Consider the following 24,323-nt stretch of genomic DNA (forward strand, 5'->3'; position numbering starts at 1 on the left):
TCTCATCTTACAAAAAAATTGAAATGAAATGAAGTGAAATGATGTTGTTATGTGTTAGTATGAGAAAATGTTGTTATGTGTTAGTCAAGACAAAGAGTATTATATTATTTAATGTTGAAAAATTTCAGGTTACATACACCATTATAACAACTTCTACAGATGTTCATAACATGACAGATGGGCACACTAGAAAGTCACCTAATCCAGTACTGACAACATAAGAGGTAAATCACACTGTGCTCAAATAATACAATTAGAATCGATATTTATAACAAAAAATACCATAGATACATTTTTGAAAGATTTTTTCATTTTTCCTTCTCGTCCTTGGAGTTGTTCTTGAATGTCGTTCTGAACTGTATCTGGAGCTGTTTTTATATCAAATTTTAAAACATAAGAGAAGTGCGTTTTGTTAGTGGTGTTGTTAATCAAAAAGTTTCCCCAATTTTTCTAACAGAAATGTGATAGCAAATTGAATTATAGAAAATAATTCTTACTCCGATTTCGATATTCATAGTTATTTTATGGTGTAAAAATTTCTAATGTGTGAAGTATGACTAAAGTTTGTTGGACATTTTCCAACGTTCAAGTACCTGGGCATATTTGAAAAGTTGAAATTGAAAAAGGAAATATCTTTCTTGAAAGATTCTTTTTTGCATTATACCAAAACACCAAAAACCAAAAAGCTCAATATGAATTAGAAAAATAGATTCTTATGGCTTCAAGTATTTATTTCGGTTCGTCGGTTCGTCGAAAAACATTCACCATAATTATGATTTCGAATATTCACTGAATTTTAGACTGACTAAATATAATTTCCCTAGGATGGAAATTTTTAGTTTACAGGCATTGCGGCCTGACGGTTGTTTTTGGTATTTCAATTACCAGAAGGAAGCTATTTATTTGGAGCAAATTATTTTTTTCCTACAAATGAGACACTTTTTTCTTTTTTGGATATAATTAGTCACGTATATTATTCCACTTTCAATTGAATATTTTTTATACCCCTGGATTACCTAGGTGACTACTTGCCCCAGATACTGTTTCCTCTATGGATGATGTTAGAGAGTAGAAGAAGAAAAAGAAACACTATCTATTGATAAAAACCTATCATAGATAATTCATAAAAAGGACATTAAAAATGCAAAAGACAAAAATGTGACTTCCCCTACGTTTCATTTGAACCACGTATCTTCAGCTCCGTCACGCTGGAACCAGCTTTTTTCTAGCCTACTTTACCTACAAACGATACTAATAAATGTAGTAATGTTCATTTTTTGTAGTCTCATCGGTTACTGAGAAAGCACTATTAATATTATTCTAACTACGAAGGACGAGTAATAATGTGCCAAAAAGTTCTGAAATAGGTTCTAAATGGATTGTAGTGTATTGTAGTAACAACAAAATATCACTATATTTTATATTCTTTTGAACTATAGCAAAAAAGCCACTATAAGAAAACTTCAAATTATAAAATAACAATTGTCCTCAAACTACAAATTATGAAGTTGATTGTAGCTGAAATTACACGTTTGTAGTTACCATTAAACACATCAAAAATGAATGAAATAGAATCGAGTATTTTTCAAGTGCATTTCTAGTGAATCAAGAAAAATTTTTTAACTACAAACGATGCTGATGAATGTAGTAGACTTCATTTTTTGGTAGTCTCATCAGTTACTGAAAAAGCACTATTGATATTTTTCAAACTACGGAATACAATTAACAATGCACTAAAAAGTTTCGAAATAGGTTCTGAATTGATTGTAGTAACTGTACAATATTAATTTATTTTATATTCTTTTGAAGTATAGCAAAAAAGCTACGATAACAAGACTTCAAATCATGAAATAACAATTGTCCTCAAACTACAAACGATGAAGTTGATTGTAGCTGAAATTAAATGTTTGTGATTACCATTAAACACATCAAAAGTGAATGAAATAAAATCGAGTATTTTCCAACTGCATTTGTAGTGAATCAAAAACAAAATTTTAACTACAAACGATGCTGATGAATGTAGTTGTGTGCCATATTTTTTGTATATCTAGCGCCCACGCTTTTTCCACAATAATACTTCAGTTTTTTTTCAGTGTTCTTCAGTTTTTTTAAACTGTATTTATTGTTCATAATTTTGCATTTGAAAACGAGGATTTTCATAAACCTATTGTTTATTTCATTCAATGCTATTTCTTAGTACTAAGTAAACTACAAACGATAGAATACTGATAACTTGACAAAATCACTAAGTATTTCAGATTTTTATTGCTTTGAAATGTACCACTCATTCTTGATGTGTCACTATTAACACTATGAAAATAACAATTCATACTTCAATCATCAGCATAGTTTGTACATAGATATAGAAAAACAAGAAAAATGTTTTTGCTTTTGAATCAATACAAATGTATAGTAGGGCATTTGATAAAAATGTACAGTAGAGCGTCTTACAAAAATCAAGTGATTTTTTGAACTCAAAGTGTCAGTATTTAAGTTCTATGGCACTCGTAAAATAACATTTACACATAATTGTCAAGAAAAAACACTAGTTTCAACACTCATGACATTTTTTAAACAAATTTTGCGTTTTAAATAAATACAAGTGATGTATAAAAGTGATGTATGTATGTATGGAAAACAGCGTGGTCACGATAACTCCAGAAAAACTCAACTAATCGAATTCATTTCTGTTTTTAACGCTTCGGTATTATCTAAAAGTATGTCCTTTGGAAGATCACGGTCTAAATGAATGTAGTTTGACTATAATTAGTTAAACTAAAATCCACTTATGGTTTCTATATCTATATCTATGTAAATATAAGGTTTGTTTACTAGCCATGTGCAGTACTTTCTTTTCTGGCTGAGCAATAGCGCAGAATATTGGAAATAATTGTTTTATTCTATTCATAATACACGATTAAATATGCAATATTTGATTTTTTTCGTGAGAATTGAATAACCACTGAGTCGTGCCCTTTTGGATTTTCCAAACTTTTTTAAAGTTCCCTTTATTCAAAATTAAAATTATTTATTGACACACACACACGCGCGCGCGCACATACCTTACAATCACTACTAATACTACTAGTATTACTACAAACGTTATAGAATTCAAGGTTCATAGATGTTTTTAGAATATCGACTAATTAAATACTCGATTTTATTTCATTCATTTCTGACGTGTTTAATGGTAACTACAACCATCTAATTTCAGCTACAATCAACTTCATTGTTTGTAGTTTGAGGAGAATTTTTATTTTATGATTTGAAGTCTTGTTATCGTAGCTTTTTTGCTATACTTCAAAAGAATATAAAATATAGTAATATTTTGTTGTTACTACAATAAACTACAATCCATTTAGAACCTATTTCAGAACTTTTTGGCACATTATTACTCGTCCTTCGTAGTTAGAATAATGTCAATAGTGCTTTCTCAGTAACCGATAAGACCATAAAGAAATGAACATTACTACATTTATTAGTATCGTTTGTAGGTAAAATAGTCAAAAAAAGTAGATTTTTTTAAAGCGGGTTCAGCGTGACGGAGCTCGTATCTTCGGCTCCCATTTCCGTCGTTGGAGATATTCGATGCGGAACAGCCTCATTTCTACCATCGCGTCAAAACTTTCCGCGTTTTCTTCCGAACAATCACTCAACTCTGAATAGGTTGACGGTCCCGAAAGACTGTCCTTTCCTCTATCAGTTTTACGAAATCCGCGATATCCAAGACAGTTTTCATTCAATAACCATAACGGAACGCATTTATTTTTCCAAAGGCTCCGATAAACGTTACTGCAATCACGATTTCCAGCGTCAATAGACAATTTTCAGATTTCCCCGACGCCAAAAAGCTCCGGGTGCGACTCCCTTCAAGAATGCCGTTCTGCAGTCAGTTTCACTCCGACCTCCGCATCGTAGAAACCAAAAAGTTGTCCGAAGCTTGGACATAGTCACGTGCACGGATTTTCTTTGGTCGAATACATGTTTTAGATTTTTTCATGTGAATATATTTTGAAAAGTATACATAATCTCAGTCAGGAGTTTTTATTGTTTTGTCTTACTGGAAAAATTCAGCAAAAATTATGTGAAAAGTTTGTGAAAAATGAAAACAGTACTCTGCTTCTGTACAGTGTCTTTTATTTTTATTAGTTCTGTGAATTTTGGAGAGACTATAAAATGGTTGTAAGTAGACAAAATAACTAAATACTCGAAATATTTTCGATTTTTCAATTTATGTCAACTTGAATTCATGATATTTCTGCAAAACGGGTTGTAGCTGAATTAAACTCTTTCTTAATTTATTATTATCATGTAAATGTTCAAACAATTCGGGCTCAATGAACAAAATTATTTTAAAATCTGTATCGTTCATATATTTTTGAATAATATACTTTTGAATAATATTCTCGAAATTCATTTCGATGAAATCTTTCATCGGAATGAATTTCATAAGAAAATTGAAAACAAAGTGCCATATTAGGGGCACCTAATATTAAAGAAACGAAACTTTGATATTTGAATTGAAAAATGTACAAAAGACATTTTTAACGTCAAATAGTATATAATGGTCTATAAGCAAATATAAAGGTTATCTTAGCACCTATTTTTCTAGTATTGCAAAATTAGATGAGTATCTACTCTAGAATAATCGCAAAAAAATATATTGAAGAATATTTCTCACAAGAGCTTCACGTCAAAAAAATTCAGAAAAAATCTCATTATTCAACAATGAATGACATTTCACCTAATAAATCAATCTTCATTTTTATTATCCAAAAAATGTACATTTTAAACATTTTTCATTTTAGATTACAAGAATTTGTATTCAACGAAAGTCATTTTTTGTGGAGGAAAAAATCAGTTTTTTTATCGACCTTTTTTTGGGTAATTGTTACCTTCCACAATCTGAAAAAAATATAAAAATTATGATGGAGAAGGGCAAACTTTTTAGTTTACCCCGATAAGTTACTGCGTAAAAATCAAAGTATTTTTCACAAAGAAAAATCTTCTATTTATCAGTAACTTGTATTTAACAATTTTGCCTATCAAAACAAAATTATTAAGAAATAATACTTATCTTTTACGTTTCGGAGGCCAAAATCTGCCTCCGTCTTCAGAAATGGATAAAAATTCGAATATATACGCAGTTATTCCTTTTTTGAGAGCTTATTTCTTTACTTCTTCGACAGATGTCAAAACTTCTTCGACAGATGTCAGAACTTCTTCGACAGATGTCAAAACTTCTTTGACATCTGTCGAAGAAGTAAAGAAATAAGCTCTCAAAAAAGGAATAACTGCGTATATATTCGAATTTTTATCCATTTCTGAAGACGGAGGCAGATTTTGGCCTCCGAAACGTAAAAGATAAGTATTATTTCTTAATAACTTTTTTTTGATAGACAAAATTGTTAAATACGACAAGTTACTGATAAATAGAAGATTTTTCTTTGTGAAAAATACTTTGATTTTTACGCAGTAACTTATCGGGGTAAACTAAAAAGTTTGCCCTTCTACACTTGTATAAAGTTCTACATTATAATTTTTATATTTTTTTCAGATTGTGGAAGGTAACGATTACCCAAAAAAAGGTCGATGAAAAAGAATTTGTAGTCTTGCAATTTGATGACTTACCTCCTATGTTTTTACTGTATTAGGAAGTAACTTCGAGATGAAAAATTCGGATTATGGCATCTATAACATTACAGTGTGCGGCACAAAAAATTATACGGACACATTTATTAAGAAAAAAAAACAAAATCGAGTGGATTTTTCATTCAAGAAAAACATCTTTCTGTCATGACTTTAATTGTCTTATTTCCTCCCCCTCCTCCTTTATCAACGATAACTTTGATATTTTGGCTTTCTACTTTTCATTATTAAATGAGGATAACTTCTGAAAAAATCAATTGAAGTAATTACTTTCAACATAAACTCTTCACAAGTATGTATCACTCTTCACAAGTATGTATCATGCAAAAAAGTGTATTTCAGATATAAACCGATTAGTTTAGTCCGAACTGACTAGTTCTGAGAGCAAGGAAAGCGACAGTAAACCAGTGAACTTAGTGTAATCAAAAAGAGAAGGGTAGACTTATTCAATTTGAATAAGCGTACCACCTACTGGAAGAATCCAACCTCATACACGAGTCAATAAAAACATTCTCGGACAGTCAAGCGGCGTTGAAAGCTCTTGGTTCCTACCGAGCAACGTCTGAATTGGTAGCAAATTGCCAAAAACGACTCTCCTCGACAGGAAGACTTAAGAGATTGTCTCTTGTCTGGATTCCTGACTATACTAGCCTGGAAGGCAATGAGGCTGCTGATTCCCTTGCAAAGGAGGGTGCTGTAAGCAGTTTCATCGGACCAGAACCTGTCATTGGCATCGCTTCAGGCTTTGCCAAACAAAGATTGAACACCTGGATGGCAAGAAGAGTTATGGACTTCTGGCAGAACCTTCCAGGATTGGCTCACTCCAAGGCGTTTATTCACCCTTCGAAGTTTGATACAAAACAGTTGTTGTACTACAGTAGGGATGAACTACGATGTCTAACAAGCCTTCTTACAGGTCACTGTCACTTAAATCATCATATGTAGGGACTCGGACTGTCGGAAAACAGTGTGTGTCGCGTCTGTTAAGAAAAACAGCAGAGCACATACTTTGTGCCTGCCCCTATGGGAATTGAATCCGGTTTTTAGAGTTCAGCGAAGCCGTTCTCTTAGCATTTGACCTGAAAGACCACTCACTATGCAGTTTGCAGTTTGCATGCACTATGCAGTTTGCATGCAGTTTGCATAGTGAGGGGTCTTTCGTTAAAAAGCTGGGTTTATTTGGTCGAGCGTGAATAGGTGTGAGCCACAATAAACCCGTGCGGGTTGCGGTAGAGGGTCGAAGAGACCCACTCATTTTGGACCTAACCTAACCACATATTTATTAAGTGACCACACATAGAATGAACACCTGTGAATGTGGGCGGATTGAAAGAATATAATGAATACAAGAGCAAGTAACTACGACGAGATGGCAAAAAAGGATATAATGTAACGATATTGCTGCAAAACAAAAAAATATGAAAGCAGAGTAAGAGACGTAATTTAAACGAGAGCAGAGAAATAAAGAGGAAGGGCGAACAACTCTCTCTGCAATCTAAAGACTTCAGAGGAAAATATAACAATAGAGTAGGTACACACGAGAAAATACTTCAGGATGTAGATTAGATCAAAAAAGTTTGGGCATGATAGTGACCGAGTGAATGAAGTTGAAGACTTACTGTGAAAAATTGACAAATGGAGCCGTGAAAGATATCAGAAATCAACTAAACGAACGAAGTAGAAGGGATGGACAAGAACGGAAACTGTCTCGCAATAACAAGAAGGTAAAACGCTGAAGCTTCCCACTTTCTTTTGTAAAAAAACCTGAGGCTCCCCACTTTCTTTTGTAAATCATCTTAGGCCATGTACCATTGACAATTCTAGCCAATTTCATCGGCTAATGAGAAGAGAAGAACACTACTAGGCGTGTTTTAGCACTGTGGGGTCAAACACTTTAAATATTCCATAACATTCCAGATAGTAGCCAAAATAATTATAAGAGGATCTCGGAAGCTCTAGAACTGCGATGTGTACAACAAAATTTGAAGCAGATATTTCAGAGCCGACCCAGGAGCAGACATGTGGCAGATTTTGATAGACTAGAAGACTTACAGAACAGACTATCCCAGATATCTTCATCGCCGGTTTGAGGATATAAAGGTGCAGCAGATCCAGAAGATATTCGACATGTCGCAGAAGCAATAGTGACAGAGAACGCCACCAAGCTCATACAAGAAGCATTGCAACAACTGTGGAAAACTAAGCCACTGCCAGGTGAACTTGGAAACGATCTTACGATATATGTAGAAGAGGTATGTCAAATGCAAAAGAACAGCAGATTGCTTATAAGTCGAAGAGAAGCAGTAGGAATGTCTTTGAATCAAGTGAAGATGAAAGATTTTCAATGCCTGAGAGTATAGAGGTCACCAAAACCTGATGAAGTACCGATCACCGACCCAGAGAGACGAAACCTGTATGCGTTCTTAGATCGTTGAGGTTATAAGTGGATTCTGGAAAGGAAAGAAATGGCGAAGTGTCTGCAAACACATAAGATCTTAAGATCAAATTCTACCGAATCGGATCTATGGATCATGACTGAGATGAGGTCTAACTCTGTTGATGAACCAGATGAACCATTCCGATTCCTTGGAAACCGATCTTACGGGTGTTATCAAATTCTTCGAACTACCTTATTGATTAACCAAAATCCAAACTTGTCTTTTTCTCCTTCGCGAGCATTTTTGCGAAATATTCCCTTTGTTCGAATGATTGCACTCTCTATCTATCGAAACGCGCTTTCTTATTATTGGATTGCTGTAGCATTTTTCATAACTACTCAGTCAGTAGTGATTTTCAAACCATCAAACCACATTCCTGGTACTTTTGGAACTCATTGGATCAAATCAGAGCTGAACCCAATTATCCCTAAACGATAGAACTGAGAAAGTAAAGACTGTCACGCCTTCCTTTATTGAGTCATAATCTATGGGACTGATGAAGGGATATATGAAACGTGTCCTTCAAAGACAGTCAACTACAGATAACAGAATATGAATCTCGCTCGGTGGTCGATGTTGGAGCTTGGCTTTGCAATTGACCGTTTTGGAGATCCTCCCTTGATTTTGATATTCTTGGATTTATTCTTCTGTCGACCTCTCAGATGATGTATTCGTAGTGTGCGATGTCATCGCCATATAATTATTGTTATGTTGAGACATTGAATTGTCCCGCAATACGATTATATCACTATTTAGCCTCATTCTGTCAAGTTTCTTCCACCATATTGTTCGAGAATAAATAATAAACAAGGGTGATAAATTATTGTAACTCTTTCAACTTCAGATTGTTGGCAATGTTTGACATTCAGAAGAAATTGCATGCCGAGAGATTAGGTGAAATTATTTAAAGCCACAGCAGTGGCACGCAAAAACAGCATTAGATACCGTCAAAAGTTGAAGGGAATGATAATGGTGTTGAACAATAGCAATTTATTTTCTTTCTTGATACGAATATTTTTACAATTCCCATGCTAAACTAATGACTTTATTTGTGGGGTATTCTTTAGACAAGCGTTCGTGATAAGAGGAAAGAGATAAATATTTCTTTTGAGAATTTCATGCAATGAAAAGTTTTAATGAAATTTCAATACAATGCTTCGTTAACACCGATTGACGAATAGCCACATCGTCCCCAAATAAATTAAAAAAATGGTTTAAAGTATCGATTCTTTGAAAGACATAAAATAATCGATCACGACTTCAATTATACCATGGCGACTTCAAGTGGAAGCATATCATCCCACGAAAAACATTATTGTAGAACTTTTTTTTATATTCGTTTTAATTCAAGTCATATCCGTCATACACAAATAATTGTGATCGATCATATTATGAATGAGTTGAATAGTCAAATAAGCATCTAGAAATCGCTATAGGTACAGGGTGTTTAAAAATATGCCGTAGAGAAAGTTCTGAAATTCCGAGTATATCCAGAGATATCCGATAAAAACAGAAATTTCGGAAAATCTTTTTAATTTTTTTCTGGCTTTGTTTGTCGAAGGATTCGAAAATAAATTGCACTTCCACAAAGCTACTTTTTCCCTGCTACATAATGGTGTTTTCAGATTTGCTATCCGACGTTTTGTCTTCCGGCCACCATCATCAACTTTTTTTTTCTTATAGGTGCTACATTGGATTCTTTCTGTTTTGAATAGAACCAGATTTTACCTTTTCAATGATATATCATAATTTATCATTCTTTTTCGAAAAATTGGAGATAGTGAAAAAAATTAATTCTTATCATAATAGGCTTTGACATTGATGTTCCTAAATTTGGCTTTCAATTTGTTATACTCAATGACATTTTGTTATCGTACAAGTCATAGAATTTTTGGCAAAAAACGGCTTTCACGAATGAAGAAAAAAGAGATATGATACGAAAGATTTTCCTGTTTTCCTGGAAAATGTAATTTGGTCGGATGAAAACACTTTTACAAATTGTGGAATATTCAACCGAAATAACGAACACATTTGGAGCATAAACAACCCCAGGCAGGCAAGAAATTCGACCTCAAGTGCGATTTAGTATTAACGTGTGGGTAGGAATTTAAAAAGATAGAATTTTGGGTCTTCATTTATTTGACGGAATTCTGAATGGAGAAACCTATCACCAGTTTTTAATGTCGATTTTCGAAGAAAAAAATCTGTTTAAAATCTGTTTTTCCGTTAATCAGCTGTCGCCCCCATAGGAACGACAACTCTCAGAAGTTGAGAAACTTGTGCGAATTAAAAACTAACGAGGTCTTACCTTTTAACGTCTGATTCCTAACACGGTTGCAGATCATCCCAGCTTCAACCTGATAAATTCTCTCTCGAGGTAGAGGCAGGAATAGAACCCACGGTCTTCCGATCGTGAGTCGGGCGCACTACCACCGCCGCCAATTCCACAACTAACTAACAACATCTGGTTTCAACATGATGGTACTCACAGCACACTACCAGACGAGTATCTAAATACCTGACTGAAAGGTTTGGTGATAAGTGGATAGGGAATAATGAGCCGGTTAGGTGGCCAGCAAGATCTCCAGACTTAAGAGTTATGGATACATTCTTATGGGGTACACTGAAAAAAAGAGCTTATGTTCAGAGGAAATATCGAGATATTGAGGACCTTCAACACAGCATTGTTAGAGAGCTCAGAAGATTGAGGATGAGGGAAATTAACCGTGCAGTGAATAATATTTGAAGAAGGGCACAGTTGTGTCATCATGAACAACGCCAGCATTTTGAGATTTGCTGTGATTTACTTTTGTCTTTACGTTATAGTTAATTATTGTTATTTGTTCAAAGTTCTATTTTCACTGAAAAAAACACAATGTCTAATTTACCGCATACACAACTCATTTATCAAATTTTGATTTTTGATTCTGTCTACGTATATTTTCATTGACTTTTCAAACGAACCAAACTTGGTGAGATTTTGATCCAATAACTTGAACATGGTTCGATGCGGTTGTCGTCTTTCGGGATACAAGTTTTAATACATTTCCAATGTCCTTACACTTTTTCTATCGTATTTGTAATAAATTTGTATCATATTTCTTTTTTCTTCATTCGTGGAAGTCATTTTTCGACAAAAATTCAATGATTGAAAATCAAATTTAGTAACATCAAAGTCAAAGCCTACTATGATAAGTTTTTTTTTAATATCTCCAATTTTTCGAAAAAGAATGATAACTTATGATACGTAATTGAAAAGGTAAAATCTGGTTCTATTTAAAAGAAAGAATCCAATGTAGCGCCCAAAAGAAAAAATAAAGTTGATGATGGTGGCCGGAAGACGAAACGTCGGATAGCAAATCTGAAAACACCATAATGTAGCAGTGCAATTTATTTTCGAATCCTTCGAAAAATAAAGCCACAAAAAAATGAAAACCATTTTCTGAAATTTCTGTTTTTATTGGATATCTCCGGATATACTCAAAATTTCAGAAATTTCTCAACGGCAATAAAAATAAAAACAACAATAAAAATTAATTGGCGCTCCGGGGAGACTTCATTGATTCCAGTGGCGCATTTGCTTTTTCAGCTGCAGGAAAACCCGGAAAAACTTGCAGCACCAACGGCATATTGTTAGTCAGGTAAATGCGCAACTTTTTCCCAATTCAGCCATCTTCGTATTTCTCATAGTTTCCGAGATTCCAATGGTGAGTATCAAATTTGAAACACCCTGTATATCATATTCATTCAGAAGGCCGTCTCGGGAAGTTTCTTCTACAAAGACACCAGTCACCAACAAAAATTCAAAAAATTCCCAGAAGTAGAATACTATTTGGACAAGCAGTGTGCAAAGTTTCAAAATGAGAAAGTGATCAATTTTTGGTTCAAACTATTGGAATATGATTGCAACTTTTTTGATATTTTTCCAAACCTGAGGTGTCACTTCAATAACTGACTCAATCATAAGACTATCTATATAAAATTATATATGCCGCTTAACAAAAAAATAAAAATCCTTTCTAATCTTTGTTCTTTGCAAGGGACGTATGTATCGGTCACGACGTGACATCAACTTCTAGTCAGTGATTGTCCTGTTCATCTGATTTATGCAGACTTTATATATTTGTGGAAAAAGGAACAAGTCAAACAATACGCTGCAGTTTCGATCTTTTCTAGTGTATTTTTGATTCACAATAAAAAAACGATTGTAGACAACTGCATGCCTGAACGACATCAGCATTCAGGCTAAATATATTCGAAAGAAAAATATCGGATACTTTGAGTCTGTACTACCTTCATTGCTTTTTGTCATAAGACGATTATAATCAATGAATGAAATGCTCTTTATTCGGAAAACCTAATATGCATACCTTATAAACCCATAGTGTATGTGTAATATAAAAAGCGAATGAGAATAACGTATGACGTTTGAGAAGTGACGTATGACGTTTGACGTATGTCAAAAGAATCGTAAGGCAAAAGTTTTAAATTGAATTTTGGGTTTTAAAAACAGAAAAGGTTGCTTTCCGAAACGTCTTCCACTAAAGAAAGCTAAGTGTGGAAATTTTATTTTTCAATTGATTTTTTAAATTTGTAGGCCACATTTATGAATAAGACAAGTTATTGACTAATTGGAGTCTTCAGTGGTTTATATTACGCAGTAACTTTTCGAGGTAAACCTTTCAGTTTGCCCTTTATTACACTTCAGCATATTCTCTATTGACTTAGCTTCATTCATTTCTGAGATTGTGTAAGATTATATACCCGAAAAACAGATGAATAACGATTACACTTCAACATAATTCTCGGTTAAAATCTATGGTTTGTACTGTTTGTAGTAATCTCACAAACCGTCAACAAGTTCTCCTAGTAACCCTTGGTTGGAATTTTTCCAACAGGTAGCTTTTGTTAATACTCGCCCCCAACCCTGGCCATCAAGGGCTGTGTTTCACAATCATCTCCGAAGAAACTATAAGGAACCCGAGAATACCAATTCGAAATCGACAATTCATCGCGTGGATGTGACGCAATCTATAATTATAATAATTAACGTGTGATGATAATATCCTCCAGGTAAATCTAGAGGGCGCCCGCCATAATTACAGGTGGAGCAGCGATTGTTATTAGGTGGATACTCATGACATAAAATTACAGCTGGGTTGGATTTTTGTTTGCCAATATGCCCATGCGGAGTGTGCACATAAAGATACAATTCCTGCGATATTTCAATTTGGAGAAGTCATGTATTACTGCGGAGGGAAAATGCAGCCAACGAGCCGGGATTTTTTTTCAATATTAATATTTCATTTATTACAGGGGTTTCTTGTAAATAGCCTGACAATGTATTGAACTGAATAGTTACTTTTTCTGGCAAACTGCTAGCAGTGATTGGATATATTTAGGTGATTTTCTGTAACATGTGAAAAGTCATAAAAGTACTTTGACAAATAGAAGTTTTTTTTGTAGTTGGAGTAATTTTTGATAATTAGATCCCAACTAGAAACACTTTTTTACACTTTCTGTAAAATTCACGAAATAATATTTTCTATTCGAGTCTGTGTGAAACTATGGTTTCAATAGAAAAGTGTTTTTCTGAAAAATTACTTCCAATCAATTCAATGTGAGACCGTCAAAGTATACAGATAAGATTTTTCAATTGAAAGAATCATTAATCTAGACTTTGACACTGGTTTTTGCTTCAATATATAGGATCTTTCATTGAGACTTCCTATCTATAAATTTAAGCAAAACAAATTTTGTGTGAGATATAATCGAAATTGTTCATTCGTTTGAAAGACCTATTGAAGCCATTATGTGTGAAATATAACATCGTCCAAATGTCTCCCACGGCTTCTCTGAAGACCGCTGTAGTTTGTGGCTTATTTGCATACACCTGCGACTCAAGAAAACCCCACAAGAAAATGTCTAACGGGGTCAAATCGCAAGATCTCGGTGGCCAGTTCACATCACCTCCACCATCCCCTCAAATCGCTCGTACAGAATATCCAATGTAGCATGAGCTGTGTGGCACTTAGCGCAGTCCACATGTAGTTGGTGTCCAGCACCTGTAGTGCTTGCCCTTGACATATAATTGTTGAAGAGCCACTGAAATTTCGAAAATTTGATTTGGCACTTCGAATTAGCTAAATGTTCAGATCTTTCTTGGCTGAATGTTTGTTTCTACACAATAAAAATGTGTTTGTGAAGTTGCTAAATTATTCTTTCAGGAAAAGTAGGACTAAATTTTTGTTACTGGTCACACTTGAGGCAAAGATCCAACGAAAATAAAGAATTACACAATCAGAAAGATAAAAAAAACGCTGCTTACCAAGCTCAAGGCTCTTCAACGAATTTCGCATCTTTCTGGTCAAAGTCTATGAACGATGATATGAAATTTAGCTTCTAAAACTTGCGGATGTATTAACAGCAGCAGCTCCAACTGTAAAAACAAATTGCTTGCAGAATATGTTGTTGTCCCCTTGTATTCTGAAACAGCTGAATCTTCCAATCTACTTCGAAATGGTGGTGGCTTTTTGCTTGAATTTCTACATTATCATTAAAAAATTTTACTTTTTGTCTAGCTATTTTTTGATGATTTATCTTCTTTCATAAACCTGAGTGTCCGCCACTCGCGATGGAACACCCCATTTTTAGGTAAAACATATTACGGCGCAAAATAGTTCGCTTCCAATACCTGAACCCCTTCATTCTATCTGGAGAGTACTCTCAGGTATGAAAGATACAGATGCTGTGAGATAATATCATCCATTTTGAGCCTATCTGAGAAAAATGTCACAGCACCGCATTCTCAGATTATCGAGATAGTGTGAAGCAGTGTATGAAAAATTATCGATGGCGGCATCTATTATAACTAAAGAAGATTATTCATGAAACTAATTCTGGTTGCTGAACATCCAAATTATATCCCAACCAGAAGTGGGAGCTCTCGATTGATGAGGAAAATTCAAAAAATGGAAAAAATCTATTTTCAAAGGTTCACATCTCGAAAACTGTACAATTCTGAGCTTTGGCTGTGGACACTTTCAATCAGCACATCAAGAACTAAAACATATCAAAATTTCGGCAAAATTCAAGGCAAGCCATTTCTCATAAGAAATGTGCGGGTTCCTTTATCAAAATATTGAGGAAACATTTTACCATCCCAAACAAAATTAATCTTCATACTCATTGCAACACCGAAACAACTGTTAATTTTTAAAGAAAAAATCGCACTCGGTGAACAGATAGAATTTAGATTATTTTACCTACTTGCTGAATTGTTGTCTGAAATCATTTGAATTACATCAGTTTCATTGAATCATGCGGTGCCCTGAAATCACCATGGTAAACAGTTGCTCAGTGATATTTACTGTCAACCTGACAATATTGTTGAAAGATCTTGTTGTATTAACCCCCAGACCAGTTTTCATTGCATTTGTTGTTTCTATTATTGTTGTTCTTTGTAATCACCTTTGTTCCTGTTGTTTCTGCCGTGTTTTTGTTCCCATTGTGTTTATTGTTCCTGTATTTGTGTTGGATATTGTTTCTGTGTTCCAGTTTCATCGTTCCACCTCGAATATTACGGAAGATACGGGGGTGTTTCCATAAGAAGTGAGACAAATTCGGATGTTTCAGGACTGAATTTCTTTCAGGAAAAAAGTGTATTCGTAGTAATTTGGTAGTCCTGATCACGAATCTGAAGGAATTTTGAGCCTATTTTGCCCCCTAATATGTTTTACCGTAAAAATGGGATGTTCCATCGCGAGTGGCGGACACTGTATATCACTTTGGCCAACCCCATTCAGGTGGTAGGTGCATTTTGAGCATTTCCATCAGTCCGGAGAGTTTCATCGTTCCACCTTAAATATTACAGAAGATACGGGGGTGTTTCCATGAGAAGTGAGACACACTGTATATAGCATTGTAAAAATGCTAAAAATGGCTTCGAATAATTTAAGAAAACTCCACAATAAATAGTCTAATGGAGTCCAATCCACGTGAGATGACCATGCCCTTGAATCACTCGTGCAGAATATCCAATGTGGCACAAACTGCATGGCACGTCCGGTTGAAACCACGTGGGATAAATATGGGATGTTCCATCGCGAGTGGCGGACACTGTATATCACTTTGGCCAACCCCATTCAGGTGGTAGGTGCATTTTGAGCATTGAGTTTATTCGTTCCACCTCAAATATTACAGAAGATACGGGGGTGTTTCCATGAGAAGTGAGACACACTGTACATAGCATTGTAAAAATGCTAAAAATGGCTTCGAATAATTTAAGAAAACTCCACAATAAATAGTCTAATGGAGTCCAATCCACGTGAGATGACCATGCCCTTGAATCACTCGTGCAGAATATCCAATGTGGCACAAACTGCATGGCACGTCCGGTTGAAACCACATGCCGTTGGTGTCTAGATCATCCAATTCAGGCCAAAAGAAGTTGGTAATTATCGACCTAAACTGCTCGCCGTTGGCAGTGATGGCCTCGCCAACGTCGTTCTTAAAGAAATATGAACCGATGACACCGCCAGCCCAAAATCTACACCAAACAGTGACTTTTTCAGGATGCATTGGACACTCCTGGATCTCATGTGGATTGGTATCGTCAAAAAAAAGGATTAAAGTCAAAGATTACAAAAACAACACCAATCATTTTAGTCCAAATGGTCAATTTCGACAAAAAAAGAACGACTTAGTGATAAGTTCTTCACGTTATAGTTGGTCCAGTTCCTAGCAAAAGCTATTGCCAACGTCCAATTTCAATGAATCAATAAATACAAATAATTGAATTAATTTGAACCTGTCTTTCATTTTACATAGGTAGGTATTCAGTTTTTAGTACTGAATCATATCAAATGAATGCCCAATTCAGGTTGGAATTTCAATAAACATAAAATAGACTTGAATGAAACCACTTCTTGAATTATACAATTTTACGATAAGTAGGAGTGGTCCCCAAAATACACAGGTCGCAACTCTGGTATTATTTATTATAACTATAACTTTTAATTTGTTTCATGTTCATCATTAATTTCTCCTCGATATCCGTAGATCTTAGATTCTTTCCAAATAACATTGAAGGAAATGATAATGTTTTGGAACGTCTCCAAAAATTCGAAATTATTATGTAAGCTCTATGTTAGGAGACTTTAACATAGGCCTAAGAGGCTTCAAAGTACATAAAATCTTCTTACACTTCATGTAACTACTTGTGAATGTTTTTCTAGGAGTACATATTTAACAAACATGTTTGACCGCAACATTTTGGTAAATAATCGATGTTCAAAGAGTCAACCACAATACCAAATCCGCTCATTTTAATAATCACAACAAAACCGTTCTTCAAACCTGCGTGTAACATACGGAAGAGAACCATTAGCTTCTTCATTACGAAGATTCATCTGAGTTAACCAGTATTTTTTTCAAAAAGTTCAAAACTCCTTTTAGTAATCGCCTGATGATGCCAACTTGGTTTGCGAAATGCGTATTGAACAAGACAGCTTCAGTTATAAGTGCGTTCTTCTCATTCATCTACGCCACTGTCAATTGCTATAAAAACTCAAAAATGTCAAATATGTGTTCACATAGCTTGAACATTATCTTAAAAAACGTGTTGATATAATTTTATGATAGGTAATCACTCTTTACAGATATTAGTGGAATATCTTAAGTTTCCTGTCTCATCATTGTTCGAAAGTTAAGAAAATATTACTTGTAAATAACAGAGTGCCGTTCAGAGTTCCATCCAGTGGTGTTACATAGAATGTAGATAAGTTCTCACGTCCGAAATGTATGATCAACTATACTCATCTTCCGGTCCACTCACTTAGAAGAAACAAAAAAACCTTAATACCACAGACGCAAATAAAGGAAATGTTAACACGTTGATTTTGTTACATAGACCTCGGTGAAAAATTGCTCCTTCATTTTTTTGCAATGCACTGTTTGGAATCTTTGGTGTAGTAATTAATATTACTGCAGTTTTTCTCCAACACCAAACCGTTATTTTAACACCTTGATACGTGTTTCGATCACCAAGTGATCATCTTCAAGATCTTCCTCTTGAAGAAATATAGACCGATGATGACGCCATCAAACAGTGAATGCAATGGACGCTTCTGGATGTCAGTTTTATTGGTATCGTCTCAAATTCGACAATTTTGTTTGTTCACGTATCCATTCATCCAGAACTGGGTCTCATCGGTGAAGATGATTTTTCGCTGAAAATTAGGGAAGATGCCAACTGCTCCAGAGCCCATTTAGCGGACACACGTCGTTGTCTATGATCGTTTACCTTCAGTTCCTGGGTCCGTTGAATTTTGTACGGGTGAAGGCCCAAGTCATGACCCACGACGAGTTCTTGTGAGCGACCCGAAATTGACTGCCTCGGATTCTCATACACACTCTCACACATGTTTTTGGCGGATCTTCCGTTTCATTGACGTACGGATGTAGGTCGATCGTTAATTGAATCAGTGGACCTTGATTTATCCACCACATTCCGAATAGTCCTCTTGGTAGGACAATTATGACGACCGTAAAATCAGCGAAGCGCGAGTTATGTGAAGAAATGTTGCAGACCATCAAAGAAAATGTAGTGCTTGCAGAATCCCACCCCGGATCCAGAAACGATTATTTTCATAAAATTTTCGTTCGTTCTTATTACAGATCTCTATTAAATTTCGTATTGCAATTTTGAGTAAAATAAAATTGTTTTTAAAAACGATTTTTTACTGCAAAGTTACTTAACTGGCGCAGTCGGTAGGATACGAACATACGATCTCAAAAAGAATCTGATTTCCAATCTATACGGAAACTTCAAAAAGAAGTTAAACTACTCAACAAATTATTACACCCAGCAATTTGGAATATATCCGCAGTTAACTGTAGGCCTTCTACTCCTTACCGGACTAGCCATACTTTGGTTTTGGATGAAAAAGAAAAATGGCCATCGCAACTCTAACCGACAAGAGGTCCTTAAAGAAAACAACCCGTTATCCGTATTGTTTCCTCCTGAAGAGAGAAGAGTTATGTGAAGAGATTTCACAGACTATAAAATGAAACGCAGTGCTTGCAGAATCTCACCCTGGATCCAGAAACGATTATTTTCAAAACTTTCTATTCATTCCTATTGCAGATCTCAATATAAGAAGTCTCTATAAATTTTGTATTGTAATTTTGAGTAAAATAAAATTGTTTTTAAAAACGGTTTTCGACTTCAGAGTTACTCAACTCGCGCGGTACGTGGCCCGAACAGAACACTCATTTTGATGAAACAATTCTATTATTTTCACATGCTGTTTATAGTTATTAACGTCACAAGGTCGATATGTAGCAAATAACGGATGAGGTTGAATATTATAATTCGAGGCGCAGCCTAGGATTATAACAAGCAAATCCGTTATTTGCCTATCAACACAAAAATACCAACATCGTGTTGTCATGGAACAGCTCAACAACATCACTTGATACATGAATAGCATTTTACAAGTGTTGCTCATGACGAAGAATTTCAAGAAAGAGGTTTCAACGATGAAGGAGAACGAGAATGTTTCCTACTTATTCACCAAACTCAAACACCTGTTCATGCAGCTGCAGTTTCGTAAGAATGTATCATTCCAGGAGTCTTTGAAGTCCACTAGATATTCTTGGGGTTCTTGTTGAATATTCTTTGTCAGAAAGTAAATAGCAGAATCAATACTCCTAACCGTTCTGGATTGAATGATTCTGTGGATTTGTAAATATTTTGCTGGAAAAGTCTTCACTTGTTTACTTTGTAGTAAATGTTCAAGAGGCAGCAAAAACGTGTGTGAATTTCCGGAACTTCAACTAGCGTTTCTTGATATGACTAATAGCCAGTCTGTGCAAAGCTTATTGTTAAATCAGCTGAAAATGGAACTTTCAATAGGTGATGATCGACTGTACCTATTGTCAAACATGCGCCAAACTAACTGACTTATAAAAAACAAGTATAGCTGAGGCACAAGTCAATCTAATAACAACACTAATGATCTTCAAACATGACTCAACCTCTGACGGAAGCACCAAACTTTTACGAAGGTTCGAAATAGATGAACATTTCAATCTAGCAGACCACTATTATAATATGTAGGAAGTCATTGTTCACTGTGGTTCTGGCGTTGGATTACGCCTTGATCAAAGACGAAATGGACTGGTTTAAGTTTGACGATAGTGGTGTCACTAAGTGTTCTGGCGATGTATTGAATATATTGGAGCCTCTGGTGACTCCCTACATTTTATTTCATGAAAGAGAGGACATTGGCAGATGAAGATCTTCAGATGATGTGGTGCTGCAGGTTTTTCCGGGTTTTCCTGCAGTTGAAAGAGCAAATGCACCACTGGAATCAATAAAGTCGCTCCGGAGCGCCAATGAATTTTTGTTGTTTTATAATTTCATGATTTGTATTCAAGAGATGTTGAATTAGATAAAATACCTTTTTTTAAATATATATTTGTACACAGTCAAAAAATATCACAACAATATTATAAACAACGTCAGTTTTTGTGTTCGAGACCATGGATGACATTGAAAAAATTGAGGAACAAAATCAAATTTCTTTAGAAATATGTGCAGTGAATATTGATTTACTGCCGAAAATAACCCAAGAGCGATTTCAAAAAGTATATGAAAATTTTGAAACGGCCGCCGGCAGTTAAAAAATCTTAAATGACAATTAATTTGACAGAAGTAGCTTCAACAAGATGTCCTTAATCAATTGGGAATAAATTGACATATCAAACGGCTTCCAAGTAGCCAAAAAAATCCCTATTAGGAGCAAATACACCTTTACAGATATGCAAAAAATGATACCAGCCAATATTTTGATTCTTTTCTGTGTATTATTTTCAGCTTACGTATATGTTGATTATTAGTTGATAATAAAATTACTTCGAAGTCTCACCTCTATACGAGTTGAATCAAAACATTGCCCGCCTATGACTAATTCTTAATAATCGTAAAAATCCATACAATTAACACCTACCCAGCTCTGCGGTATAGCATTGAAGTTCAAACACAAATGTACAATAAAAAAACCATTCCACACCCCACCTTCAAGTTATCACGACAAAGTACAATGGAGAGATACGCCTGTTTATTCGATGGAATTCGTTGTCAGACCATAGACAAAACGAAGATTTAATGTATTGAATGCTGCTCATCTTTTTTCCATTCTGTAACATTTTCAACTAAATCGATTGTGGTAACCTTATATATATATATATATATATATATATATATATATATATATATATATATATATTATATATTTTTATCGGAGAACTGAAAGTATGGCTTCATCATATTCGGTCAACGTATCACGACCTGAGATGGAATGACATTGGTCTTGGAATAAAGAAGTTTGATGTTTTTCTTTATAAGTATATACCTACATAAAAGAACTTGAATTTTTTATGAAAAAAAAAATATTCCCAACTTTTCTTTTAATCATTTTACTTTCCAAAATTGTAAATAGTGACATTTAAACTCTGACAAAATAATTTTAAATATTAACTATAACTTTTCTGGTGATATATCAAAGACGATCCGACTTGGGTAAATTCAGTCACATACGTTTGTTTGAAGGTGATTGACAATGTTTCATGATGAATTTCACTAGTTCGGACTTCCATTGTCTACTATATAAAATGATTTGAAATCCCTGAATCAACTAAAAAAGAAGAATTGAAAATGAGTAGCTGAAAATAATGATTATATTAACCAAAATAAACCTGAAATGAAATAATAGTGAAATAAAATACAAGTAAAAATAGAACAATTGAATAAATAAAAATAAAGCAATGAAAAAAGAAAGAAAATAAAAATAAAGAAGTGAAGAGATTCCAAGTCACGTTAATTCACGACGTTTCGATTCTTAATATCTACAATCGTCTTCGGGTGATGACTGGACTGATTCCTCCAAGAGATGACTATTTATAGGTCGTTCGAGTACTTTCACTTATCTCCGCTTTCCATTTTCCTCTTCACTGGTTCCGTGGGAGATGACCGTTTTGGTGGGAGTTGGCCATTTTTCGCTTGATGATGGGTTTCCATATGTTGCGTATTTCTACGCTGGCTTGGCCAGCGTAGAAAGCCGTCACAACCAGTGCTTGCACTTCCCTACATCAGAGGATTATCGGAGAGGATAAGAAGAATTGGTTCCAAGTACAACATCAGAACCTGCTTCAGATCCGGTAACACTATATGTAGCAGCATCACGAAAACCAGGCCACCAAACGCGGACTGCGATTCCAAGAATTGCATTTACCGGATACCCTGTGAGTGCGGAAAATCCTATATTGGTGAAACTAAGAGGCCATTGAATGTTCGTATTGCCGAGCACAAGAAACACACACAGCGAGGGGAAACCAGCAAATCAAGAATAGCAGATCATGTTTTGACCCATCAACACAACATCGAGTGGTCCCAAGCTGAGATCTTGCACAGAGAGGAACATTGGTTTAGGAGAAAATTCCAGGAAGCCGCATACATGTTGTCCAACAACGTATTCAGCCAAGACAGCGTAGAAATACGCAACATGATGGAAACCCATCATCGAACGAAAAATGGCCAACTCCCGCCAAAACGGTCATCTCCCACGTAACCAGTGAAGCGGAAAATGGAAAGCGGGGATAGGTGAAAGTACTCGGACGACCTATAAATAGTCATCTCTCGGAGGAATCAATCCAGTCATCACCCGAAGACGATTGTAGATACTAACAATCGAAACGTCGTGAACTAACGTGACTTGGAATCTCTTCAATTCTTTATTTTTATTTTCTTTCTTTTTTCATTTCTTTATTTTTATGTATTCAATTGTTCTATTTTTACTTGTATTTTATTTTACTATTATTTCATTTCAGGTTTATTATGGTTAATATAATTATTATTTTCAGCTACTCATTTTCAATTCTTCTTTTTTAGTTGTTTCAGGGATTTCAAATCATTTTATATAGTAGACAATGGAAGTCCGAACTAGTGAAATACAGTCACATACTTCAGAAATCTACATTCAAAATTGAATTCTGAAGTAGGGCATATGCGGCATTTTTTCATCGAATATGTTTCAATTTGTTCAGTACGTCTCTTCATCAGAGCAAGGCAGTCATTCCTCTATCGATATGGACGAATACTGGATTTGAGAAAAGCAATATCCGCAAATTCCGAATCGTCATATAACCGCTGACCTGTTGGACCGTCGTGGCAATTTCATGGAATTATGTCCATCCACCGTGACCTCCAAACTTTGAATCAGACGTTCTGGCAAAAGCCACCAAATCGCAAAAATTTTCGTGAATCTTTCAGATTTGCGTTAAGTACGCAACATTTCGAAGTACAGACACTGCTACCAAACAACTGCAACATCGTCTTGACAATCGTTTCATCCACCAAGTTAGCGTCATCATATGAACTGCACTTTCTGGATAGAATTAAATGTGCAATTATTGAAGCAATGCAATGAGTATAATTTCTCAGTGACCAAATATTGTATGTTGATATAGTTTTGGAATATCATTTTTCCTGAATTCAATAATACAGGGTGTTTCAAAGAGTTACGAAGATGGTTAAATTGGTGCAAAGTTATGCATTTACCTGACTAACAATATGCCGTTGAGAAAATTCTGAAGTTCCAAGTATATCCGGAAAAACGGAAATTTCGGAAAATGGTTTTTATTTTTTTCTGGCTTTATTTTTCGAAGGATTCAAATACTTGGTACATTTAAAAAAATATAGACATATGCTTTGTGTGGAAAGTGACCTGCGCTTAAAACTTTCATCTTTCAACCCAGATTCTCTTGTAAATCGTAAGCACCAGCTCCACAAATCACATTAGTTACATAAGTCTCATTTTTTCATTTTTTGTAATTGTTTAGTTTTGAGGTTCTGAATCAAAATTCTTTTTTCGTACTGTATTTTATCTTCAATTATATAATCTTTACCATTTTCTTTTAAAGATATATTCCTCAACAGTGAATTTTCACGATAATAATAATAAAAATATTATTAGTAATAATAATTATACTTAATATTATTTAATATGTGGGTCGCGAAAAAAATCCACAATGAAGGTGGGTCCCCAGGCAAAAAAGTTTGGGAAACGCTGGTCTAGAATCTAGATCACCTCCTGATGAAACCATCGAGCTTGGCGAACACGTGTCAAGCGTCTCACTTCTGATATGTCAAATAAGTGTTTTTGTTGGATATTG

The 24,323-nt window shown here is 34.9% G+C and overlaps 1 protein-coding gene across 1 annotated transcript in view; it reads left to right on the plus strand.

Moving 5' to 3' along the window:
• The first annotated feature begins 3,653 nt into the window (after nucleotides 1-3,653).
• The window catches only part of LOC111509476 (protein Wnt-11b-1), a 37,727-nt gene continuing 17,057 nt past the window's right edge, over nucleotides 3,654-24,323 (plus strand). The window contains exon 1 of the mRNA XM_074170962.1: nucleotides 3,654-4,182. Within this exon, the coding sequence (XP_074027063.1) occupies nucleotides 4,103-4,182 (80 nt within the window). The 5' untranslated portion in view covers nucleotides 3,654-4,102. The remainder of the gene's footprint in view (nucleotides 4,183-24,323) is intronic.

This window comes from Leptinotarsa decemlineata, unplaced genomic scaffold (genome assembly GCF_025532065.1).
Source record: "Leptinotarsa decemlineata unplaced genomic scaffold, Ldec_3_MD MMD2_tig00000008_RagTag_RagTag, whole genome shotgun sequence".
NCBI classification, from domain to species: Eukaryota; Metazoa; Arthropoda; class Insecta; order Coleoptera; family Chrysomelidae; genus Leptinotarsa; species Leptinotarsa decemlineata.